This window comes from Stenella coeruleoalba, assembly GCF_951394435.1.
Source record: "Stenella coeruleoalba genome assembly, chromosome: 11".
NCBI classification, from domain to species: domain Eukaryota; kingdom Metazoa; phylum Chordata; class Mammalia; order Artiodactyla; family Delphinidae; genus Stenella; species Stenella coeruleoalba.
The window spans coordinates 69,700,901-69,722,685 of NC_137157.1; the positions used below are offsets into that span (position 1 = coordinate 69,700,901).

The 21,785-nt window shown below is 35.6% G+C and overlaps 1 protein-coding gene across 7 annotated transcripts in view; it reads left to right on the top strand.

Moving 5' to 3' along the window:
- The window catches only part of YAF2 (YY1 associated factor 2), a 65,793-nt gene that overhangs the window by 14,859 nt on the left and 29,149 nt on the right, over positions 1-21,785 (top strand). The window contains exons 4-6 of one of the 7 annotated variants that reach the window (XR_013830597.1): positions 8,669-8,801; positions 8,895-8,994; positions 17,736-20,072. The exons of 2 other annotated variants lie outside the window; for them this stretch is intronic. Coding sequence is in view for 2 of the 5 variants with exons in the window: in XM_079937851.1 (XP_079793977.1) it covers positions 8,669-8,801 (133 nt within the window). In the remaining 3 variants the exon portion in view is untranslated. Of the gene's footprint in view, positions 1-8,668; positions 8,802-8,894; positions 8,995-17,735; positions 20,073-21,785 lie in introns of those variants that run through there. 4 more of the 7 variants (XR_013830594.1, XR_013830595.1, XM_079937851.1 and 1 more) reach the window with 4 other exon arrangements.

The following is a 21,785-nucleotide window of genomic DNA, read 5'->3' on the forward strand; positions in this document are numbered from 1 at the left end:
AATTTTGTGACCTTTTAATGCCATGCTAGACAAGCTCTAATAAGCCCACTTGTGGGTTATCTCTTTTGAGAAGTATAAGTTCATTTAACTTAATATCCATAATTCAGATTTTATGAGTGCTGAATAACAAAGTTATTATTTAGAATATAGTCAGTAGGTTGCACTATTACTGTTGACCTTAGACTATTTGAAACTTATTATATTAGAAAAATTTGCCATTGTTTTATAAATCAGTTTTACAGGACTTCCCTGGTGGCGCAGTGGTTAAGAATCTGCCTGCCAGTGCAGGGGACGTGAGTTTGATCCCTGGTCCGGGAAGATCCCATATGCTACGGAGTAACTAAGCCCGTGCACCACAACTACTGAGCCTGTGCTCTAGAGCCCGCAAGTCACAACTACTGAAGCCCGCATGCCTAGAGCCCGTGCTCTGCAACAAGAGAAGCCACCGCAATAGAAGCCCACGCAATGCAATGAAGAGTAGCCCCCGCTTGCCGCAACTAGAGAAAGCCCACGTGCAGCAACAAAGATCCAGTGCAGCCAAAATAAAAATAAAATAAATAAATTTGTTTAAAAATAAATGTTTTACATCAAGAATATGCACTTATGTTTTAGAGATAGTTATTAAGAATTGATTTGAAAATTAATACAGGGCTTAGAATCTCGTTAGATTAATTTTAATATGGTCAGAAAAGGTGAGAAAAAATTTGAAACTGCAAAGTAAAAGATTGATTTCCTTATTGTGTTGACATAATTGTTGACATGCAGAGTATTGTTAGCTGTTATTTTTGTGTATTGGGTTGGCCAAAAAGTGCCTTTGGTTTTTAAGTAAAAATAAAAGACATGTTTTTCATTTTTACCAAGAACTTTATTGAACAACATATTCACCCTTTTGTTCCACTACCTTCTGCCATTTTTCAGGCAACTTCGTAATTCTGTCTTCCCAAAAATTTTTATCTTTTTGAGCAAAGAACTGTTCCAGGTGCCTTTTACAGTCTTCCAGGGAACTGAAATTTTGTGCATTAAGAGAATTTTGTAAAGACTGAAATAAACGGAAATCTGAAGGTGCCATGTCTGGTGAATACGGCGGATGAATCAGAACTTCTCAGCCAAGCTGTAACAGTTTTTGCCTGGTCGTCAAAGAAACACACAGTCTTGTGTTATCCTGATGGAAGGTTATGCGTTTTCTGTTGACTAATATCAGACGCTCTTTGTCGAGTGCTGCTTTCACTTGGTCTAATTGGGAGCAGTACTTGTTGGAATTAATTGTTTGGTTTTCCAGAAGGAGCTCATATTAGAGGACTCCCTTCCAATCCCACCATATACACAACATCACTTTCTTTGGATGAAGACCGGCCTTTGGTGTGGTTGTTGGTGGTTCATTTCGCTTGCCCCACAATCTCTTCTGTTCCACATTATTGTACAGTATCCACTTTTCATTGCCTGTCACAATTTGTTTTCAAAACGGAATGTTTTCATTATGTTTCAGTAGAGAATCTCATGTGGAAATACAGTCAGGAAGGTTTTTTTCACTTAACTTAGGTGGAACCCAAACATCAAAACGATTAACATAACCAAGCTGGTGCAAATGTTTTTCAATGCTTAATTTGGATATTTTGAGTATGTTGGCTATTTCCCGCGTGGTATATCGTTGATTGTTCTCAATTAATGTCTCGATTTGATCAACTTCAACTGGTCTACCTGACCGTGGAGCATCGTCCAGTGAGAAATCTCCAGCATGAAACTTCAGAAAACTGCACAAATCTTTTTCGTGTGTTTCAGTTGCGTTTTACCTTTCTTGAAACAATAAAACATAATATGCCGAAAATGTTACTTATTTTCTTCCATCTTCAGTATTAAAATGGCTACACAGGGGCTTCCCTGGTGGCGCAGTGGTTGAGAGTCCGCCTGCCGATGCGGGGGACGCGGGTTTGTGCCCCGGTCCGGGAGGATCCCACGTGCCGCGGGGCGGCTGGGCCCGTGAGCCATGACCGCTGAGCCTGCGCGTCCGGAGCCTGTTTTCCGCAACGGGAGAGGCCACGGCGATGAGAGGCCCGCGTACCGCAAAAAAAAAAAAAAATGGCTACACAGAAATTCACCAATTTGATAAGTCTTTTTTAAAATGCACGCTGATATGACAGCTGTCACATACAGTCTAACAAAATTGTTTCGAATGAAGTTAAAGACAACTAAGTGCTACTAGAGCCATCTTATGGAAAAAACCGAACGAACGTTTTGGCCAACTGATCTTTAACTTGGATACTAACTATAATTAGCTAATGAAGGACTAATGCTTCTCACATTTTGGACTAGGATCAGGAAAATGTTTCCTTGAACTAGAAACTATTAAGAATAGAGGATATTACTTTTCTACAGAAGTATCCCATTTTAAGATACGGTTTATAAAATGTGGTGCTTAATTATGGGACTAGGGTATTTGTCAAATTAGGAAGATCAGAATATTGTTGAAGATCAATTAATGTGATTAAGGTATCCTTAGGAAGAATGACTAGAACACAAAATAATATAAAAAGAAAAACCACACAGCCAACTGGTTAGTGTTTAGCATAGTACAGGAGGTGGTAGGAAGTGAGAGATTATTTGGCGGTTGCTAGAATGGTGCTTTATTCTGGAGTTGTAGTAATGTAGGCTTCTTTATATTTAAGTTAACTGCATCTTAAACTTTAAAAAATTTCAGTTAAAAAAAGTAGCTTGTAGACACAACAACCAGTTTTCAGGGCTGCTGCATACTTAGACTGTGTGCATTATGCAGTTCTTTGTAATGCTTTGGTTCTGTCCAGATTTGTTGGGAAGGAAATGCCCTGGAAGGTGGTGTGTGGTTTATTAAGCAGTCTGAGGAGGTTGGTTGGTATAGTTCAGTTGAGTCTTACCTGCTTTAGCTTTAGGTTGAATTTTTGGACCTAAAAACCAAGAACCAAATTCCAAATTGGGCCCCCACCCATTAACTCATATTTTCTGTGAGTTCCTTTTTAGGAACCTAATTAATAGTCACTTTGCAACTTTTAGCGTAATACTAATTACTTTGTAATGCTTTCCATATTAGTTACCTGTTGCTTTATAACAAGTTACCACAAAACTCAGTGGCCAAAAACAATCAGCATTTATTATCTTCTCTCCCTCCCTCCCTCTCTCCCTTCCTTCCTTTCTTGCTCCTTTCCTTCCTTGTCAAGAATTCAGAAGCCGTTTAGCAGGTGGTTCTGGCTCAGGATCTCTCAGGCTCAACTGAGGGAGGATCCACAACTAAGCTCACTCAGGGTTGTCAGCAGACCTTAGAATACCTGCTTCCAGCTGTTGGCAGGCCTCAGGACTCTGGTTGTTGGCCAGATACATTAATTTATTGGTCATGTGGACCTGTCCATGGGGCTGCTCACAACATGGCAGCTTGCTTACCCCAAAGCAAGATATCTGGGTGAAAGTCACCAAAACGGGAGCCACTGTCTTTTTATAACCTAATTTTGGGAGTGACATCCATTACTTCTGCCAAATTCTGTTCCTTAGAAGTGAGTCACTAAATCCAGCCCATACTCAGAGGGAGGAGATTATACAGAAGGGCGTGCATACCAGGAGGTGGAATCATTGTGGACCATCTTAAAAGGCTGCTCATCACACAGTCCTTTAAAGTTTAAAACTTTTTGTGGTTGTTGCAGAATTCTTTCCTGAAAGGGAAGCTTATGGAGGAAACCCAAAATATAAACTAGATAAATGGAGAGCTGTTCTGTCCAGAGCAGTGGTTCTAAGGACCTAGAGCTTACCTGCTAGCATCGCTCCACTTCAGCTTTTCTGAACAGATTGAATATTAGTATCTTTACTGTCTAATGTCAGTCAAGAACATGAATATGTACTATTTTTCTCATACTTTTAGAATTTGTCAGCAGTTGCAGTTCTAAAATTCTAGCTTATAAATAAAAATCGGGTATTGGAACATTGAAAATTATTTGTGTAAATGTTTCTGGCAACTTTAACGGTCTGAGGAGCTTTCTTTACTAGTAAATCTAATGGAGTGACTGATTTTGTAATATTAGCAGATATAATTTCTATATTGGTAGGATAATGATAGTGACTTACTTAGTAACTACTGTCTAGAATGTTTCTTAACTATTTCCAAATTATATGTATTTTTGTATAAGTGGTATTTGCACTTTTAATATTCATGTGTTCTTGTATCTCTTTCATGCTGCACATCGTGATTCCTAATCAATACCATAAATTACTTATTTTCTTTATCTTGCAATATAAAGAATATAGTCTCAAAATAATAGTACAGTCATCCCTTGGAATCTATGGGTGATTGGTTCTGGGACCCTCTTGGTTACCAAAATCTGAAGATGCTCAAGTCCCTTACTAAAATGGTGTAGGAGTTAAACATAAACCTGCATACATCCTCCCATATACTTTAAATCATCTCTGGGTTACTTATAATTCCTAATACAATATAAGTGCTATGTAAATAGTTGTTAGCATGTTTTGCTTTTTGGAACTTTGTAGAATTTTTTTCCCGAATATTTTTGATGTATGGTTGGTTGAATCTGTGGATGCAGAACCCCTGGATAAAGAGAGCCAGCTGTACCAAAATTAATACAAACACTAAATCTCTAAACTTAGAATTTTTTTAATAGTTCTTTAAAGATATATAAAATCATTTGAAAATAATTCCGTTTCTGGGTGGTTATGTTACAATTTGATATATGGTTAGATTCCAGGCATGGTTTTTAAATGCATTACTTATATTTTTATTAACTTAATCCTCACAATTGCTCTGTGAAGTAGGTTCTGCTGTTACCCCTATTTTACAGATAAATACAGTTTTTTCCATCTTGATTTTAGGTTAATTTATGTTAAGAAAATAGTACTCTTTTTGTTTGTTTCTTTATGGGTTCATGTAGAGCTAAGTAGTGGATAAGGCTGAAGGAAAGGAAAATTTAATTAAGAAACGGATTATCTGATGAGCTGTTTAAGGAGCAAAAAAGGATGACAGTTTCTGTAAATAACATTATTTAGTAAGTGTATAATTCACTTTTGACCTTATTTTGGTTAACTGAGGTACATACATCCCCCCATATTTATGAACCATCAATAATGTCACTGAAATATGTGTGAATATATGTATAATGTTGAATTTTATTACACTGCTAAAGGATTTCAAGTCCAGGATTTACCACGAACAACTTTCCACAGCTATAATACCTTACATTAGAATTTTAAATCTTAATTGAAAGTTAGAAAATAATGTACTTGGAATCACAAAACCAGTTGTAATTTAAGTTGCTTCTGGCCAAAATATAATGTCTAAACTAATGGGTAGTAGTGGAAGTGAAAGTTAGCTAAATAAACTCTTTTTTTCTGAACAGTTCTTTCAAAAGTTCAAATTGATTTTATGCAATAGATTCTCATTAGTGAAACACTTGATTAGGTTCTTGATTCCTAAGGAGTACCTTTTTGTGGATGGGCGTTACAATTATTAGAGCTTACAGAGGATACTTTTGAATAGAGTATCCTAATTTCTGGAATTTCTTTTCTCAGCTGTTCTGATAAAATCCATCTTAGTTGAGCTTATGCTATGATAACAACAACAAACAACTTTGAATGCTGGTCTCTTAAGTGAACCTTTTGGTTACCTTAAAATATTTTCAAGATATTTTGATTCTCAAATTATTTTTTAAAATGCACTTGATTTTATTTTCAATTCATAAGATCTGAGTCTAAATGGAGACTGCATGTGTTACTATAAATTAAAATTGGAAGTTATCATTTAGTTTTTAATGACAACTTTTATACTAGCTTATACCATAAGGACAGAATATTTGGATTATTGCTCCTGTATCTGTTGCATCAATCCAAACACGTAGAACCTTCATGCCATGTACCTACTTACTTTTCAGGGAACAGATGTTAACTAGGAATCTAGTTAACTAGATGGCCCTTTTGGCGTTTATCTCTGTATTACAGTTAGAAATTGAGTTCTGTGTAGTGCCCCTGTTTGCCTGAGTGGGTCATTTGAAAGCTAATGCATTAAGCAGCTCATGCAGCTCAATATCAAAAAAACAAACAACCCAATCCAGAAATGGGAAGGAGACCTAAATAGACATTTCTCCAAAGAAGATACACAGATTGCCAACAAACACATGAAAGGATGTTCAACATCACTAATCATTAGAGAAATACAAATCAAAACTGCAATGAGGTATCACCTCACACCAGTCAGAATGGCCATCAACAAAAAATCCACAAACAACAAATGCTGGAGAGGGTGTGGAGAAAATGGAAACCTCTTGCACTGTTGGTGGGAATGTAAACTGATACAGCCACTATGGGGAACGGTATGGAGGTTCCTTAAAAAACTAAAAATAGAACTACTATATGACCCAGCAATCTCACTACTGGGCATATACCCTGAGAAAACCGTAATTCAAAAAGAGACATGTACCACAATGTTCATTGCAGCACCATTTACAATAGCCAGGACATGGAAGCAACCTAAGTGTCCACTGACAGATTAATGGATAAAGAAGATGTGGCACATATATACAATGGAATATTACTCAGCCATAAGAAGAAACAAAATTGAGTTATTTGTAGTGAGGTGGATGGACCTAGAGTCTGTCATACAGAGTGAAGTAAGTCAGAAAGAAAAAAACAAATACTGTATGCTAACACATATGGAATCTAAAATAAAAAAGGTTCTGAAGAACCTAGGGGCAGGACAGGAACAAAGATGCAGACATAGAGAATGGACTTGAGGACACGGGGAGGGGGAAGGGTAAGCTGGGATGAAGTGAGAGAGTGGCATTGACATATATACACTGCTAAATGTAAAATAGATAGCTAATGGGAAGCAGCTGCATAGCACAGGGAGATTCAGCTGGGTGCTTTGTGACCACCTAGAGGTATGGGATAGGGAGGGTGAGAAGGAGACACAAGACAGAGGGGATATGTGGATATATGTATATGTATAGCTGATTCACTTTGTTATACAGCAGCAACTAACACAACAATGTAAACAATTATACTCCCAAAAAGATGTTAAAAAAAAAAAGTGAAAAGAAAATTAAAAACAAAGGATCCTAATTCATCCAAAAAAAAAGCTAATGCATTAATTATTATTATTTTTTTAAATTCAGATTTATATAAAAATGGATATAATTTATCTGAGACAATTTGTATTTTTAAGTGGGAATCTAGGAAAAATCAGTCGACATGGTGCTGTCAACCTTTACTAAATACAAATACTACCTTATAACAAGATTGACACTTAAGATTTTCATTAGAATTACATTTTCAGTTTGTTTTTGTTGAGTAATGATTTTATACCCAATTTTATCCTGTTTACTCTTAAAGGAAAAGCTATACATTATCTTTAATTTTTTCCATAGAACGAAGAACCATGAAACCATATGTTTCTTGAAGGTAGGGGATAATTATTAAATAGGAGCATAATGGTAGCAGGGAAGACTATAACTGAAACGTATCTGTATCTTCAGTAAGAGCTAGTGTTTGAAGTCATCACTGCTCTAGCACATTGAAATGAACATGTACCTGATTAATATGTATTGAGTTAAAGGTAAAGGCAGTCTTCATGTGAACCTGAAATAAAGTTCTGTTGAGGAGACTTTTCTTCTGTTAGGAATAGTTTTTTGTTTCTCAATGACAGGTCCAATTTAAAAAGTGTAACATGGGGGGCGGGTGGGAAGGGGAAGCTGGGAGGAGGTGAGAGAGTAGCATTGACATATATACACTACCAAATGTAACATAGATAGCTAGTGGGAAGCAGTTGCATAGGCACAGGGAGATCAGCTCGGTGGTTTGTGACCACCTAGAGGGGTGGGATAGGGAGGGTGGGAGGGAGATGCAAGAGGGAGGGGATATGGGGATATATGTATACGTATAGCTGATTCACTTTGTTATACAGCAGAAATTAATGCAACATTGTAAAGCAACTATACTCCAGTAAAGATGTAAAAAAAATAAATGAAATGGAAAAAAATTAAGTAAAATAATTTATTGCTATAAAAGTAAAAAATATAACAGTTAATCAAAAATATTACTGTACTACTTTGTACAATTATTTACGTTAAAATCAGCATCATTGTTTATCAGTGGCCTGGCATACTTTTTTTTTTTTTGTGGACATACTTGTATATGTGTATGTGGTTGGTTTGTTGTAGGTAACAAATGGTTATTTTAAAGACTTATTGACTGATGAATGGGAATTGCATTGATGCTCTTTATCTGAAGTCTTACAGATTGTTAATCCACTGTGGTGGCCTCTACACCAAAATTCAAGCAATGTTAATGACAATGGCTAGTTAAGAAATGGTAGATTTTGATCAACTAATTATCCTTTACTAATATTAAAAAATGATGGTGGTGTTTTAGTGAGATAGAATAGTCTGATAGCTGATTTTTTATATATTAAAATATAGCTCTTGTTACAGCTGGAGATTTTAAAATGAAACCATTCAAATCATTTTCTTTTCCTTGTGTTTCTGATAATGCCAGAAGTTTCTGTTGACCTCATAGTTAGCACATTGTTTCTGTATTTACTTTGGTGCATTCATATATAATAATCTGATGAATTTACAACTCTGTCCCCTGTAGTTCTACACGTATTAATAATCTCAAATGAATTTAAATAATTTTCTTATTCTGATAGAGAAGAAAAAGCTGGATCACTTACCAGTAACTGGAGTTCTCCTATTGGGTAATCTCCACAGATCCACATTCTTTGAAGTTATTGTGAATGCCTCGAGGACCAAGGGACCGTTGAAATTTCCAATTTCAGGAAGGTAAGCAAGCACACTGAAGCATGTCTCTAGCATCTCCCAAATCCCCTCCCCCCAACTTTCTTACATATGCGTCTGTACTGCATGCCCCCTCAGTTCCAGTGGATGCCCATCAGGAAGATTCTCATGCTGGACAGAAGGGCAAGAGAGGTGGATCTGTGAGGGAAAAGACCCAATAGGATAACTCAAGTTGCTGGTAAGTAATCTAGTTTTCACAGACTTAAGATTTTTTCCCCACATTTCTTCTCTTTAGGAGTTCATTTAATTACAAAGAGAGGAAGTTGTTTGGGATAGCCTCTTTTTGTAAGTTTGATATGGATTATAGAATTTACTGTATGGATGATAAATACCTAGTGCTTAATGGGTACATGAATAAATGTGACATTAATTTTAAAGTATACATTTACATAATAGCTGTTTATTAAAATTATATATTTATTGCCTTTTGATAAATAGTGCAATAGTTCTAAAGCAGTGTGAGGAAGCTATATGTTGAATTATTTTAATTCCTTTATTTGTGATGTTTGTTTTATTGAAGTAGATACTTGTACTGTAAAATTTCTGCTTATGTCAAATTCGGCCAAATTCTTTTGGCACAGTACTAAACAGCAAGAATAGTTTTACTTCTTACTGACCTAGTTTTCAGTGTACCTTTTAATTTCGTTGAAGGTATATTTGGAAATAATTCAGGGTGTGTTGCAATTATACTTACCACTTCATTATTCATAATGGATTGGCTTATTGATGTGAAGGGGTGACATAGTTGTTTCACTATGAGCTCTGTGATTCCTCATGTACCAACCCCATTTATTTATGTAAATGTTAGAATTGGACTGAGTTCCTTGCTTCCCATTTCTCTCTCACTCATTCTGCATTGTTACCAGGTTACCATTGTTAAAAGGCCACTTATAGCACATAAAGACCTGTAGTGGTGCTGTGCTCTTGCTGTTTATAAAATTTCATCCATTTGCTGGGTACTTAGGGCCTCCCGTAATCTAATCCCATCCTATTTATCCAGCCTTAATTTCTTCAATTTGAAACTTTTGTTTTGGTCTTACCAGGATACTTCTCATATTCATGCTTTGGCTTGTGCTTTTCCATTTTCTTGAAATGACCCTCTTTTCATTCTTCTTCTCTATACTTTAAGGTTGAGGTCAGGTCCTACCCCTTACATAAATCCTTTTATGCTGGCATCTCTGTTATTTCTGCTTCTTCAGTGGAAAAATGAGATTGTTATGAGGATTGAATTAACTAATTCTTGGAGTGTACTTAGAACAGTGCCTAGTGGCACATAGTAACTTCTCTTATTAGCTATTATTTGATTGTAGTTTGATCTTAAATATTTCTGTGATTGTAGGTATAATTCTTATCTGTATGACACAGTTTAGCTTTATTAGCTTCAGGTTGTATTGATTGTTATTTCTTCTGATATAAAACTCTTAAGCTGACTTGTATGGTCTTTGAGAGCAAGGATAGGATTTTATTGTGCTATCTTACTTCCTAACATTAGTGACTGAGATTAAATCGTGCCCATTGAAAAATTAGTTTTTATGTAGAATCACAAATATACTTGCCAGTTTTTTCATTTATAAAACGGGTTCATTTGGGTAATCAATCCTGTTTGTACTGTATATATTTTTTTTTTTTTTTTGCCGTATGCGGGCCTCTCACTGTTGTGGCCTCTCCCGTTGCGGAGCACAGGCTCCGGACGCGCAGGCCCAGCGGCCATGGCCCACGGGCCCAGCCGCTCCGCGGCATGTGGGATCCTCCCAGACCGGGGCACGAACCTGTGTCCCCTGCATTGGCAGGCGGACTCTCAACCACTGCGCCACCAGGGAAGCCCCTGTACTGTGTATTTTTTCTTAAGAACAACAACTTTTTTCCTTCAAAGCTGGTATAGTGAAATTATAATTGTTTAATACACTATAAACTTCCATTGCACGTTAGAAAAGAATGTATAGCTTTGAGAGTGTTAATTCAATTGTATTCACTTTAAGACTCTGTGTAGTAGTATACTTGATTTTTGAGATTGGAATATCTTAGAAGATTATTGCTTGATTTTTTCAGAAATGCTTGGATTTAAGATACCTGTCTGATGAAGCAGTAAATGAAATCTGATTTCAAGGTCACTGAAGGAAGGAAATGCTTTTTGACAGATTGATTGTCACTTCTAAATAATCACCAGAGAACCACTTCAGGTCTAATTAGACAAGCCAAAATGAAGAACAGTCAGTCAGATGATTTAAGTGTTTGATTTGAATCTGCCGACTCTTCAGTCTCCTGGTTTTTTTAGTGTGATATGGTATGAGAATGCCCTTGTTCTGTAGAGATGCATGCTGAAATATTTAGAAGTGAAATATCATGATGAGTTCAGAAGAATAATGTGTGGCTATCTGGATGTAGTGATATGTGTATGTAAAGAGAGAGAAAAGGAGAGAGCGAGCAGATCTGGAAAATTTTAACAGTTTAAAATCTAGGTGAAGGGTATGGTGGTATACATTGTACTTTCAACTTTTCTGTGGCTCTGATATTTTTCAAACAAAAGTTGGGGAGAAAGTATTTTATAAAGAACTTTATTGTGCTTCAGTTTCTCTAATTCTAAAATGGCAATAATAGGACTTATTCTTTCCATGCCTTGATGCAGGTAGGCACAGTGGGATAACATTCAGTGAATAGCATTCAAGAGAGCTCTTAAGAAGTATTTTTTTTTTGACATTAAAGAAGAATTTTATAATGGAGAACTTTTCAAAGAACATTTCACCTAAAAGTATATTAGATTAAAGTATATCTATTCCTTTTTTATTATTCAGAGCATATTCCATTATAATTGAATAAGAACAGTCAAGAAAAAAATATATGTAGATATATAAATTAACCAATTGAAATCTTGAAAATGAAAAATATATCTAGTTATAAAATAATCATTGGGCGACTTCCCTGGTGGTGTAGTGGTTAAGAATCTGCCTGCCAATGCAGGGCACATGGGTTCGATCCCTGGTCTTGGAAGATCCCACATGCCACAGAGCAACTAAACCTGTGCGCTGCAACTACTGAAGCCCACGCGCCTAGAGCCCGTGCTCCACAGCAAGAGAAGCCACCGCAGTGAGAAGCCCGTGCACCACAACTAAGAGTAGTCCACGCTCGCTGCAATGAAAGAAAGCCCACGTGCAGCAACAAAGACCCAGTGCAGCCAAACATAAATAAATAAAATAAATAAATTTTTAAAAAATCATTGGGCAAAATAGAAGATTAGTTGTAGCTAAAGATAGAAGTTGTTAATTTCAAGATAAAACTGGTTAACTCTTCCAGGACTAGAGCACAGGGAGATAAAGAGATGAAAAATAGAAAATAAAAACTAAGACACCTTAGAAATAGATTGAAAAGCTCCAGGGTGTCTCTAATTAGAGTTTCAGAAGAGAGAATACAGAGAATGGTAGAGAAGCAATATTGAAGAAAAAATGACTAAGAATTTTCAAGGATTAAAAAAAAAAGTGGAAATTATGAAATAATTAGAACTGAATCACAACAAAAGCATTGTATCAGAACTTGAGGGATATAAGAAAAGTGGTGCTTAGGGGTAAACGTATAACCTTAAATGCATGTATTAGGTTGAAAGAAAATAAGTGACCGGGATATACAGCTCAAAAAACTAAAAGAAGTAAAAAGTAAAACCAAAGAAAGAAGGAAAGAGGAAAGGAAAATAAAAGTAGAATTTGATGAAATAGAAAGTAATCAACAATAGAAATAGTAGCAATGTTCATTCAAATTGAAGCTGGTTCTTTTCAGTTGATTAAGTTCTGGAAGTACTCACCAAGAAGCAGATGACACAAATAATAAAGTTATAAAATGGGATATAATTACAAATAGTAATTGTAATTTTTAAAACCATAAGAAATCACTATTAATTTATGTGTATATAAATTTTAAAAACCTGGTGAAATGGTCTGTTTTCTAGGGAAAAAATCATTCAAAAATTGTACAAGAAAAAGAAAACCCATAGGAACTAAAAACCACTAAGACATTGAAGCTATAGTAAATTTCCCCAAGAAGTTTTTTAAAATATCAACTTAATTGAGCTATAGTTCATAAACCATACCACCTACCCATTTAAAATGTACAATTTAATGGTTTTTAATATTTTTACAGAATTGTTCAATCATTACCACAGTCAATTTTAGAATATTTTCATCACCTCAGAAAGAAACCATGTACATATTAGCAGTCAGTCCCAGTTCTCCACAAACCCTCAAGCCTTAGACAACCACTAATCTACTCTTTGTTTCTATAGATTTGCCAGTTCTACACATTTCACACAATGGAATCATTCAGTTTATGGCCTTTTGTGGTTTACTACTTTCATTTAGCATAATATTTTTAAGGTCCAGCCATGTTGTAGCATGTATCAATATACTTCATTCCTTTTTATGGCCAAATAGTATTGCATTGTGTGGATATACCACATCAGTTGATGGGTATTTGGATTTTTTTTCCTATTTTTTGCCTATTATGAACAGTCCTGGTACCAACATTTGTGTGAAAGAGTTTGTGTGAACATGTGTTTTCATTTCTCTTGGGTGTATACCTAGGAGTAGAATTGCTGGGTTATATGGTAACTCTGTTTAACCTTTTGGGGGGCTACCAGACTGTTTTCCAGAGCAGCTGTACCATTTTACTTTTCCACCAGCAATGTATGAAGGTTCTAGTTTTTCTACACCCTCACCAACATTTTCATTATTTCTCTTTTTGATTAAAGCCATCCTAAAATTGGTGTGAAGTAGTATCAGAAGGATTAGTTTTAATTGTGATTTTGTAATCATAATTTCACATATACTTTTGGGGAACAGGTAATCCCAATTTTATACAAACTGACCCAGATAATAGAAAAAGAGGGAGAGCTGCCCTGTTGTTTATCAGACAAATTTAGCCTTGAAACCTAAACTGAAAAGAATATACAAGGGAAAATATATTACATTCAATCTCATTTATGAACAGAGATAAAAATTTTATTATTTTATTTTTTCTTGAAAAATTTTAATTAGGATAAGAATGTAAGGATAGTTCAATATTTGAAAATTATATCAATGTAATTTATATGGTAAGATTTAGGGAAAAAAATCTTGAAAGATTTGGTAAAAGTATATGATAAAACTCAGCACTCATTAATGTTTCTTAAAAAGGTAACCCTCAAACCATGAAGAGAAATGAACTTTTTTCTTCCAGTAAAGGCTGTCTTTCAAACAGCAAGTGTCATGCTGAATGGCGAAACCTTAGAAACATTCCCTTTAACGTCAGGAATAAGACAAATATATCTCTACTAATAAGATAAGAAAAAAATAGAAATAAAATACAAAAGGATTGGAAAGGAAGAAAAATGAGATGAACATATCCCTAGAAAAAATTTTTTAAAACATCAACAGACTGTACTAATAAGAGAATTCAGTGTTACTGGATACAAGCTCAACGTTCAAATTGACAACCAGTTAGAAAATGAAAAATACCTCTTATACAGCAAATTCTATAAAGTACCCAAGGTTTTATTGAAGGACATAAAAGTAGACATGAATAAAAGGATATACTATAATTATTAGTGGGAAGTATACATATTGCTAAAAAATTAACTTCTCTGTGATTTATATGTAATTTCAGACAAAAATCTCAGTAGGATTTTTTTTTCTTTTTTGGTGGAAAATGACCTTCATATACAAAAGTAAAGGCACATGAATAACCAAGACAGCTCTGAAAGAAGAAAAAGAACAAGGAAGAGGGAGTTGCGCTGTTGGATATCTAGACTAATCTTAAAATTATGATATATAGAGTAGAATCCTACATAGCATGAAAAAAAATAAACTGCTACACACAACATGAGATGAAACTTCTAGACTAAATGTTGAGCAAAAGAAGTGAGACACGAAAGAGTTCATATTGTATGATTTCATTCCTAGGAAGCTCAAAAACAGAACTAATCTGTGGTGATCGAGATCAGAATAGTGGTTATCTTGGAAGCATGGTACTGACTGAGATGGGATATGAGGAGCGTTCTGGAGCATGAGAAATGTTAATATCTTGATCTGAGTTGGATCACCCAGGGGTGTACATATTTAAAAATCAGGCTGTACATAGTACTTGAGTACTTGTATACTTTATATAAATTATACCTCAAAGAAAAGTAAAGCCTTATCGTATTTAAAACAGTATAGGCTTAATACAGGAAAAGACAGATTAATATAACAGAATAGAGAGTTCAGAAATGGATCCATATATATTTGAGAAGTTGTTAGGTGCTAGAGATGGCATTTTCTATCCCCAGGGAAAGAAAATGTGGACTGTTGAATTGGTTTTTCTATATGGGGGAAAACTAGATTTCTACTTCAGACCATATGCAGAAATAAATTCCGGTTGAATTGAACACTAAACATGAGAAACTGTTTTTAAAAAATAGGAAAGTATAGAAGACTATGTATCTTTAGGATATGTAAGGCCTTCTTTAACAAGTCAAGAAAAAAAGAATGAACCTTCAAGGATAAAAAAAATCAAGGATTTGACTACCTTAAAAAGAAAAACTTAGGTTTAATGTAAGGCATCATAAACCAGACTAAAACATAATGTCTCATCTGGCAGATATGTGTAATGTCTGTAATGTCCAGTGCATTTGTGTCCAGAATACGAAAAGATCAAAAGAGGTACTATAGGTGATACAAATAAAATGAACAATGGATAGTAAGGTAATTCACAGCAGAGGAAACTGGAAATTGGACTGAGAAGATGCTTAGCCTCATTTGTAGGGAAATGTAGTTAAAAGCTTATGAACCATCGATTTTCACCCATTAGATTGCAAAGCTCCGGATCAGATAAGTGTTACACAATTTAAAATGTGCATACCTAGTATCCAGCAATTACTATTCAAGGTATTAGTCTAGAGAAACTTGCACATTTGCCCAGGGAGATTTATGCAGGGATATTCGTTTGGAAAAAATATCTAAATGTCTACAATAAGAGGCATGGATAAATAAAATAAGATATAAAAGTTATTTAATGAAGGATTACCTAGATCTATGATTAGGTTATTGTCAGTGATTTTTTTAAATTTAAGAAACAGATTCTACTGTCTATGCCCAGGAATTCTTCTAAGCATTTTATAAACATTAAGTATTTTAGTCCTCATGAGAACTTAGAAATAGGTACTGTCATTATTTCCATTTTATAGATGGGAATACTGAAGCATAGAGGGGTAAATAACCCTACCTACTCTCATAGGTAGTAGATAGCAGAGCTGGGATTCAAAGCTAGCATTGAACCTCAGTGGCCTGGCTCCAGAGCCCACTGTGCCATGCCACCTTTTGATGTTTATAAATATGGAGAGACCTCATAAATGCAAGGGAAAGGTATTGCAGAATGATGCATACAATATGATCTCATTTACACCAAACTCATGGTAGTTGTTACCTCTGGATGGGGTTGGGAGGTGAGGGAGATCTTAATGATGGTGGTAAAAAGAAACTAGCTTATGGAACTGCATGTTTTTCCTTAATATGAAAGTAATATAAGTAAAGTAATATGTACATTATAGCTTTTAAACATCTGCACTTAATGTATGTATATGCTTATTTTTGTAAAAGGAAACACTGGAAAGATTGACCTTTATTGTTTTAATCTTTATTTATTCTTGGTATTGGTTATATAGAAAAAGAAAAAAGCAGTGGCCCTAGCAAAATGGCTGTAATTTAGTCTAGTTCTGCGATAGTGAGCAGCAGGTAAGTGCCAGACCCTGGGTTAGGTGCTGGGGATAGGGTGCTTTCACCCTCTCTCTTTAAGGAGTTCAGAGTGGAACAGGGAAAGAGATGAGAAAAATACTTTTAATTCAGTATGTTATGTCTCTATCTCTTCTTCCCTGTTTCTCCATCCCCACCCTTTCCCCTCCATATACAAATAGGAGAAGGGGGAAATGTCTTGAGTTGGGGCAAGAGAAACGGGCAATGAAATATTGATGGCAATCCTACTTCTTATTCTTTTACAAAACTATGAGAGAATAAATTCTATAATGGTCAGAGATTGTAGCTTGTTCACCATTATATCTCCAAAACTTAGTTTAATACCTTGTGCTTAGTAGACCCCTGGATGTTGAAATGAATGCACTTTGACACTTCGCTCTCAAATTAACTAACACCTGAGCCCAGAGTTCTCCTCTAGCCGTCTAGGGTGTCTTCCACTGGTTCCATTTCTTCAACTGATTACCAAAGTCTAAGGCAGTTTGAGAATTATATATGAAGTCTTGAATTGTTTTGTGCCAAAGAATTCTGACTTGAGAAATATTTTAATCTGTAGGAAATATTGGATCTCTAAAATCCAATATAATTTTCTTTGTGCTGAGTCCAATACATTTTTTAAAAATTAGTAGTCTTGTAATATTGGGATAGTTCAGTTGTTTTTCTCAGATATTGCATTCTCTGTCTTTGAGTCAGTGCTATCTTGTAAAAGTTTTATGTTCTGTATCTTGTTTGTGAAATTCTTAATTTCCTAAAACAACATTCTTTTTAAGTTTCCAGATGGACCATGGAATGTTTCCAGATGGTATTAGTGTTTATGAGAATTGCACTATCTTTTAAAATCTGTCATGGTATCTCATAAAGAGTAATACAGTTATTTCCTTTCACCCTAATGAGAGAGGTGTGTTTTCCTTTATAGCAAATTGAAATTAGGCGAGCTCTGTCCTCAAAGGGTGAATTTGAATATCTGAAAATTGCTGAGAATGGGTAAGCTTGAATAAATCATAGTGAAAGATATTTATCTTACACTGTAAGTTTAACACTAGGATTGTAATTGAGAAAAATCCTAAAACAAAGTTTATTGTTATCCTGGATGGATTTGACTAAACTATTGGTCAAATCCTGTTCTATGTGTACATAGTGCTTCTTTCTTACTATGTAACCCTTTTGCCAGAGATAACATGAAGAGAGCCTGGCTAACATTGGGTGGAACAATCCTGCTGGCTCAAGCCCCTCCCCAGATATTTGATTCAGTCCATTTTCTGGACAGTCTGGTAAGCTGTCATTGTTCTTCACATTAAAATCATCTTATTCAGGATGTACCCAAGAGGAATTTAGTACTAAAGGAACAAACTATTAAGTTCAATGAAAATGTTAAAAATAGTCATATTAACTTAAGGCTTCACATTAAACATGACTAATTTATAACAGCACTGTCCAGTAGAAATACAATGCAAGCCACAAAAGGGACTTATATATATAATTTTAAAATTTCTTGTGGCCAAATTAAAATGTAACTCAATTTATCTAAAATATTACCCTTTCAGTTTTTAGCAGGATATTTCACAATCTTTTTCATATTAAGTGTTAAAAATCTGGGATGTATTTTATACTTAGAGCACATCTCAATTCAGATTAGCACATTTCAAGTGCTCAGGACCCACATATGGCTTCTGTATTATACAGTGCAGATTTGGAGCATCTGAAAAACATTTGGTTTTATATAGTTCTCCGTCTGTTACTTCTCGTTAAAGATGCTTTGAGTATTTTTTTTTCTTTTATTGCTTCACCTGTTCATAGGTGCTTAGCTTTACTATTGATTATTGGTAACCTGAAACCCTACTATGCATTCCTAAATTTGACAGACCATTTAGGTCTTTCTGTAATGTTTTCTCATTTCCAGGCCTACTTAATTTCTTTAGATAAATTGTAAAGTTTCCTTCCTATAAGCTTTTAATCAGAGTATCAGTTCCTCCTTTCATCAGGATATCAGACTCAGATCTTCTACATGGGCATAGTAGGTAGCATTATACAGTTGACCTTTGAACTGCATGGGTCTGCTTATACGTGGATGTTTTTCAATAGTAAATACTGCAGTACTACACTCTGCCACTGATTGAATCCATGGATGTGCAGAAACCCTGGATACAAAGGGCCAACTATAAGTTATATTCAGATTTTTGACTGCATGGGGGTGGTCACCCCTAAGCCCTCTGTTTTTCAAGCGTTGACTGCACATTATTGTCATTGTTATTTCCCTCATCCCAGCAGGGTAACAAACCTCTCCTTTCTTGGTTCAAAGTCACTGCTCTGAAGCAGAAGGTTTCCTTACATGCAGACTTCTTTTTTATGAGGTGAGATCTAACATCTTACTTTACGGGAATTGAGTATCCATTCTCTAAGATACTAAGGGCTTGGAGATTTTCAAATCAACCCATTTTTTCCCCTAGTTGATACTGTTTGAGAATGAACATACTGCAAAATAAAGCCATAACTAAGGTACAAGACATGTGACTTGACATTTTAATAGCTTTTTGGTTTCATCTTTCCTAGATGAGGGACATTTAAGAAGATTATTCTCAGTAAATGAATTTGTAACCTCTGATGGTTATCCATGTGTCCCAGTACCAGCAGAACAATCTTCTGTAAATTATTTCAAAGAGTGCCAAACCTTATTCTTCTAACATGAGATTACTTGGGCTCTGAATATATAAATGCTCAGATTCTGGGGTTTCCTGGACTGTTTTCTTGTCTTAATTTTTGTTTAACTTTCGTACCTGTTTGGAGTTTCCAGTCTTTCTTAACCTACCTCTTTGTTACTCCATCTCCCTTCTAGTAGAATCTCAATCCCATTCTATTTTCTTCCTAACCCTACTATGTTCATAATACCCATTATGGTCAGTGCATGTCACTCAGCGTAGTGAGTGCAGCATTTGAGTGTTATTTATAGGTGATGTTAAGGTAGTTTTCATCTCTGCCTAAATTTCTTCCTCCATTTTGGACTTCTCCCATAGTGCATATATTTTAATTACTTGTGTATTTTTCTGTTTCTCACACTAAACTGTAAACTAAGGGTTAAAACCATGTCTGTCTTGTTTTAATCACCTGTTGGTATAATAGTTTAACTGATACTGGCAGTTGGAAGGTCTTGCTATTTACCATATGCATGTTTAAGATGTGGGAGTGTTTTCAATAAGTTAGATGTAAACATCTCCCACTTTTTTGAGTGTGAAACATTAGACAGTTATTTAGGCAACTCCACTTCGTGTCTTCCAGGTATCTCAATCTTTTTTTTTTTTTTTTAATTTATTTTTGGCTGCGTTGGGTCTTCATTTCTGCATGCAGGCTTTCTCTCGTTGGGGTGAGCGGGGTCTACTCTTTGTTGCAGTGCGTGGGCTTCTCATTGCGGTGGCTTCTCTTGTTGCAGAGCACGGGCTCTAGGTGCGCGGGCTTCAGTAGTTGTGGCACACTGGCTCAGTAGTTGTGGCACATGGCCTTAGTTGCTGTACGGTATGTGGGATCTTCCCGGACGAGGGCGCGATATCTTGTCTCCTGCATTGGCAGGCGGATTCTTAACCACTGTGCCACCAGGGAAGTCCTAGGTGTCTCAATCTTAATGTGCAAAATTGAACTTAGATTTCTCTCCCCAAATTCCTTCTTTCTGATGACACATTCTCTCTCCCCTCACTCTCTCTCTTATCCTTTACTTCCTATTCATCTACAAATCCTGTCTGCTGTACCTCCAAAATATATTTGGAATTCTGCCACTTCTTCCACACTCTGTTGTTGCCTTCGTAATATAAGCCACCATCATCTCCTGCCTGCCTATTGTAGTAAGTTCCTAACTGGTTTCTGTGATTACTCTCTGCTCCCCTACCATCTGGTCTCTAAATAGCAGCCAGGTAATTTTTTTTTTAAGTTTCCAGTGCTCATTTTAATTTGATCCTCACAAACCCCTTTGTAGAATGACTATTATTATTGTAATTATTTTCTCAAGAAAGCAGTGTCCAGAAAGGTTAAGTGACTTACATAAGAACAGAAGTCATTCAGTAGCAGAGCCAGAATTTAATTATAGATCTTCATGTCTCAGAGCTTTGCCTTGTGGACCACAAACTCTAAATGTGATTGACTTGGGAAACTATAAGAAGGACATTACCTTAAAATCTCCCCCAGACTGTTTTGCAAGGGGATATGTCATTCATACCATTTATATTCACTCTTCTAAAGCAATCAGTTTTTGTTTTTTAAATAGACTATTCTTTAGAGCTGTTTTAGGTTCAGAGCAAAACTGAGTGGAAGGTACAGAGATTTCCCATATATCCCCTGCCTCCACACTTGCATAGCTTCCCCCATTATCAACATCCCCACCAGAGTGGTACATTTGTTATAATTGATGAACCTGTATTGAAACATAATTATCCCCCAAAGTTCATTGTTTACATTAGGATTCACTCTTGGTGTTACACATTCTGTGGGTTTGGACAAATATATTATGGCATGTATTTACTATTATAACATCATGCAGAATAGCTTCACTGCCCTAAAAGTCTTTGGTTCTCTGCCTATTCCATCCTTCCCTCCTCCAACCCCTGGCAACCACTGATCTTTTTATTGTCTCTATACTTTCACCTTTTCCAGAAGGTCATATAGTTGGAATCATACAGTATTTGCCTTTTCAGATTGGCTTCTTTCACTTAGTAATATGCATTTAAGATTCCTCCATGTGTTTTGGTGGCTTGATAACTCATTTCTTTTTAGCACTGAATAATATTCCATTGTCTGCATGTACCACAGTTTATTTATCCATTCACCTATTGAAGGACATTTTGGTTTCTTCCAACTTTTGGTAATTATGAATAAAGCTGCTGTAAACATCCATATGTAGGTTTTTGTGTGGACATAAGTTTTCAACTCCTTTGGTAAATACCAAAGAGCACGCTTGCTAGATTGTATGGTAAGAGTATATTTAGTTTTATAAAATGCTACCAAACTGTCTTCTTAAGTGACTGTACCTGAGAGTTCCTTTTGCTTCACATCCTCTCCAGCATTTGGTGTTGTCAGTGTTCTAGATTTTGACCATTCTAAGTAGGGCAACCAAGTAGTTTTGGTTTTAACTTTAGTCAGATCATGTTATTCTCCTATTCAGAACCTTCACATCCTACTTCATTTCCCATCCTACTTAGAATAAAATTCCAAGTTATCTCCATTGTAGAAAAGGAGGGCT